General features: G+C 32.3%; 1 protein-coding gene across 1 annotated transcript; it reads right to left on the bottom strand.

Moving 5' to 3' along the window:
* Positions 1-2,728: 2,728 nt before the first annotated feature.
* LOC100923798 (olfactory receptor 2A1/2A42-like) lies at positions 2,729-3,685 on the bottom strand. The gene has a single exon (XM_003771719.3). It carries the CDS (start codon positions 3,671-3,673, stop codon positions 2,741-2,743), a length of 933 nt encoding a protein of 310 aa, XP_003771767.1. The 5' UTR covers positions 3,674-3,685; the 3' UTR covers positions 2,729-2,740.
* Between the last annotated feature and the right edge of the window lie 982 nt (positions 3,686-4,667).

The following is a 4,667-nucleotide window of genomic DNA, read 5'->3' as shown; positions in this document are numbered from 1 at the left end:
TGTTATTGATATAGTCAATTTTGGTAATAATTTTCTTTATATTGATTATATATAATATATAATAAATTATATTATATTATAATTATTTATATATAATTAATAATTATATAATAATATAATAAAGAATAATATTTCCCTTATATTAAACTTATATTGAACAAGAACTGCATTATTGGTATAAATCCCACTTGGCAATAGTGTATTATGCTGCTGATAAATTGCTGTAAAACCTTTGCTAATGTTTTATTTAAAATTTTTGCATCAATATTCATTAGGGAGATTAGTCTGTAATTTTTTTTTCTGTTTTTGCTCTTCCTGCTTTAGGTTTCAATACCATATTTGTGTCATAGAAGGAATTGGCAGGACTCCTTTACTTATTTTTCAAATAGTTTATAGTATTGGAATTTAGAATTCCCTTGTGAATCCATCTGGCTTTGGAAATTTTTTTCTTAGGCAATTCATCAAAGGTTTATTCTATTTCTTTTTTTCTAAAATGGGACTACTTAAATAATTTATTTTCTCCTCTCCTGGGCAATTTATGTTTTTGGAAATATTCATCCATTTTGGTTAGATTGACAGAATTGCTGCCATACAGTTGGCAAAATAACTCCTAATTACTGCTTTAATTTCTTTTTTCATTAGTGGTAAGTTCACCTTTTTCATTTTTGATGCTGGTGGTGTGGGGTTTTTTCCTATTCTTCAATCAAATTTTGTTTATTTTGTTGTTGTTGTTTTTGTAAAACCAACTCTTAGTTTTATTACTTCAATAGTTTTCTTAGTTTAAGTTTCATTAATCTCTCCTTTGAGTTTCAGAATTTTTGGTATTTAATTAGGGATTTTTAACTTGTTTTTTTCTACCTTTTTTAGATCCATACCCAATTCACTGATCTCTTCTTTCTCTATGTTATTCATATCATATAAAATTTCCTCTAAGAATTGCTTTGGTTGCATCCTATAAATTATGTTATGTTGTGTCGCTATTGCCATTCTCTTGGATGAAATCTCTGATTTGTTGTTTGATCCATTCATTTTTTTTAGAATTAGATTATTTAATTTCAAGTTGATTTTTAGTCTATCTTTCCCTGAGCCTTTATTGAATATAGTTTTGATTGCATCATGGTAAAAAAAAAAAAAAAAAAAAAAAAAAAAAAAGCAATTACTATATCTCCCTTTCTCCATCTGATTGTGAGGTTTTTGTGCCCTAATACATGGTCAGTTTTTGTGTAGATGCTATGCACTGCTGAGTGAAAATCACTACTCCTCTCTTTTTCTTACCTTTTCACTTAGTGTTTGTACTCTCCCTTCTATCCTGTCCCTTCCTTTTCTTTCCTCTTTCTTCTCCTACTTTTTTCTAGAGTTTGATAAATTTCCATACCCAACTAAATAAATAAGCTATTCCCTCTTGGAGCCAAAACTGATTACAGCAAACTTTAGATAATGCTCACCCCTCCTTTCTTCTTCCCCTTGATTATAATAGGTCTTTTCCACCTCTTCATGTAAACTCATTGTTTACCATTATACCCCCAGTTTCCTCTTTTTTCCAGTACAGAACTTTTTTCTCCCTTTAATGTCTTTTTCATTGATGTCATCACATCAGAGTCCATTCACAATCAACCCTCAGGCTATGTGATGCCCCACTCTGCATGCCCCAGTGACAGTACAAATCTCAAGACTTGCAGATAACATTTTCCCATCTAGGGATGTAAACAGTTTAACCTCTAAATTATATATATATATATATATATATATATATATATATATATATATATATATATTCCCCTGTTTACCTTTCTATGTTTCTTTTTGAATTCTGTATTTGTAGATTAATTTTTTTCTATTCTTTCTTAAACTGTAGAGTGGTTTTATTCCATCAGGTTCTGTTCAGCAGTTTGGTTTCATGTGGTTTTCAAGGGAAACTGGGAGAGTTCAAAGCTTCCTCACTTTACTCTGCCATCATGGCTTCAACCCTGGAAGTCTTCCATAAAGTCTTTTAATATTACATGGATATTAGAACAGCACTCCCTTTGTTATCTTTTCTTCTAACTATGTTATTGGACCTCCTCTTTTTCAGGTCACAGTTTTGTTTTGTCTGTAATTGAACATTTGATAAGAATCAACAAAGTCCTTTAACATGCAAACTTTTTTTCAGATTTCCTTCTTTTTGGCCTTAAAATATTATTTTCCAATGTTTGATAGTGTTTAGAAGAAAATAACATTTTCCTCTCTATGTGTTGTTCTTTGTTCTTTTCAAACAGGTCCAGGGAAATATATGAAATATCTATCCATTTATTCAACTAACATTTATCAAGAATGTGGTGTGAAAAATAGGTCCAAATAAATATGGAGAACTGAATAAGGCTGATGAAAGGACTAGTAAACAGACAAAGGAATATAAACAGGAAAACAAAATAGAAGGAACAGTGAACATGGAAATAAAAGAGAATACTGATATTATGATATGCCAATATAATTCATAATGTTGGGGGTAAGTGGGGAGGACAAAAAAGATAGTGACATCGATCATAGTAAGTCCAGAATTCAGCTCAGAGATTTTTATTAGAAATTGGCAAGTATCTTGACTTACTATGAACTTTTCAAGACAGAATATTTTAAGAAGTGTGTTACAGATTCAAAGCACAAAGTTGCCATCTTATCATAGGAGACAGATTCTGTTTCTCCTCTCTTGTGCATCATAACATTACCTCCTATCATTGTATACTTGGATATTACCCAAAATGCCTCACTTTTGCCTGTCTTTCCCCAACACTCTCCTCAGTGCACCTTTCACTTCTGCATTTCTCAAGCTATAAATCAGAGGGTTCAGTGTAGGATTGAAGAAGCTATAAAACAGAGAAAGTATTTTCTTCTGCTGCTCAGGATTGCTAGAATTGGGGATCATGTACATGACAATACCACTACCAAAATAGAGTCCAACAACACAGAGGTGGGAGGAGCAAGTAGAGAATGCTTTTTTTCGTCCTTCCCCAGACTGGATCTTCAGGATGGCACAAATGATATATATGTAGGAGACCAGAACCAAGCAGAAGGGGCCCAGCAAAAATAAAACACTAGTTATCAAAACCATGATCTGGTTAATCCAGATGTTGGCACAAGCCAACCTGAGTATGGATAGGAGTTCACAGAAAAAGTGATTGACTTCCAAGTTCCCACAGAAGGGCACTTTCAGGATGAGAATCACATTGATCAGGGCCAAGAAAGCAGCACTTCCCCAGGGTGTAATAGCCAATCCAGTACATACTTTCCAGTTCATGATGATAGAATACCTGAGAGGATGGCAGATTGCTACATATCTATCATAACTCATTACCAGGAGGAGAAGACATTCAGTGAGAGCAAAAGTAAGGAAAAAAAAGGTTTGGGTCAAACATCCTGCATAGGAGATTGGTTTGAGTGGATCCAGATTGTTTCCCAACAATTGGGGGACTGTATTTGAGGCGTAAGAGATATCAACAATGGCCAGGTGTGATATGAAGAAATACATTGGAGTATGTAGTCGGAAGTCCAAGCAGATGAGACCCAAAATCACTAAATTACCTAAAAGGGTAAGAGTATAGAGGAGAGAAAAAAGCCCAAAGAGAAATATCTTCATCTTTGTTTCTAGGAAAAATCCCAGCAGAATGAACTCAGTCACTGTTGTCTGATTGTCCCCCATATCCCTATTTGAGAAATAAAGAAATTGAAAAAGTCAAATATTTGCCAGTCATATTTAAAGATGCCATTTCAACTCAATTTAACAAATAGCTATGGATCCTTATAAACACTTTTTGATGACATGAGTTTTTTCTTTTACTTGTGGAATAATAAATTTAAAATACTTTAAATCAGTCTCTATATTATTAATAAAATCTTAAAATTTGATTTTTGTAGCAAATATATATATATTATTGTTCTTTCCCAAATTAAATTCTCAAAATGTTGAATAGAAACTCAAATCATATTTTATACCTCTAGTATGTATGACAACCAAAATCCCTCTAAATCATAATCAAAACTTTTATGAGTTTGTGTCAAAAAAGAAAAAAAATAAGGAAAAGCTTTCTTTGGTCACTGCTTATATGATCATTTTCTCTCAGCTTACATAAACTAGTTATCCAGCAACAGATACACAGTCACTATGAGATCTGTTTTCTGTTGGCATCTGGCAAGCCCAAGGCCACTAGCATTCCTTAATGAGGGATTAAAGCAGAATACCAATAAAATATTCTTGTAATATATAAACCTACAGCTCTACATACCTATCAAATAAGATAAAATGGAATTTTTGTTCTTATGAACTTACTAAAGTCAGTGTCTCTTTTTATAACAAGAAAAAATGTCAGAGGATTATATTGAAAATTATAATTAATTTGTTGTGATATATCATTGGTACAGATACTCATAACTTGGCAGAGTATGTCCCTCTCTTACACATGGGCTATGAGGTCGGTCCCATTCCCTAAGCCTAACTTACACTTGGAAACTTAATCTTACAAACATACAAGTTAGAGCATGTTGCCCTCTCTCCTATTCAATATAATTTAGTAGTTCTCTATTATTTCCAAAATAAAATATTAAATCCTTAGTCTGGTTGCAATTTACATAACATATTAACATCAAATAATATCAAAGAAATTGGGTTTCCTTTTGTGACAGAGATAGGTTACAAA

The sequence above is a fragment of the Sarcophilus harrisii genome, chromosome 5 (genome assembly GCF_902635505.1).
Source record: "Sarcophilus harrisii chromosome 5, mSarHar1.11, whole genome shotgun sequence".
NCBI classification, from domain to species: domain Eukaryota; kingdom Metazoa; phylum Chordata; class Mammalia; order Dasyuromorphia; family Dasyuridae; genus Sarcophilus; species Sarcophilus harrisii.
This window is presented reverse-complemented; position numbering and strand designations above follow the sequence as displayed.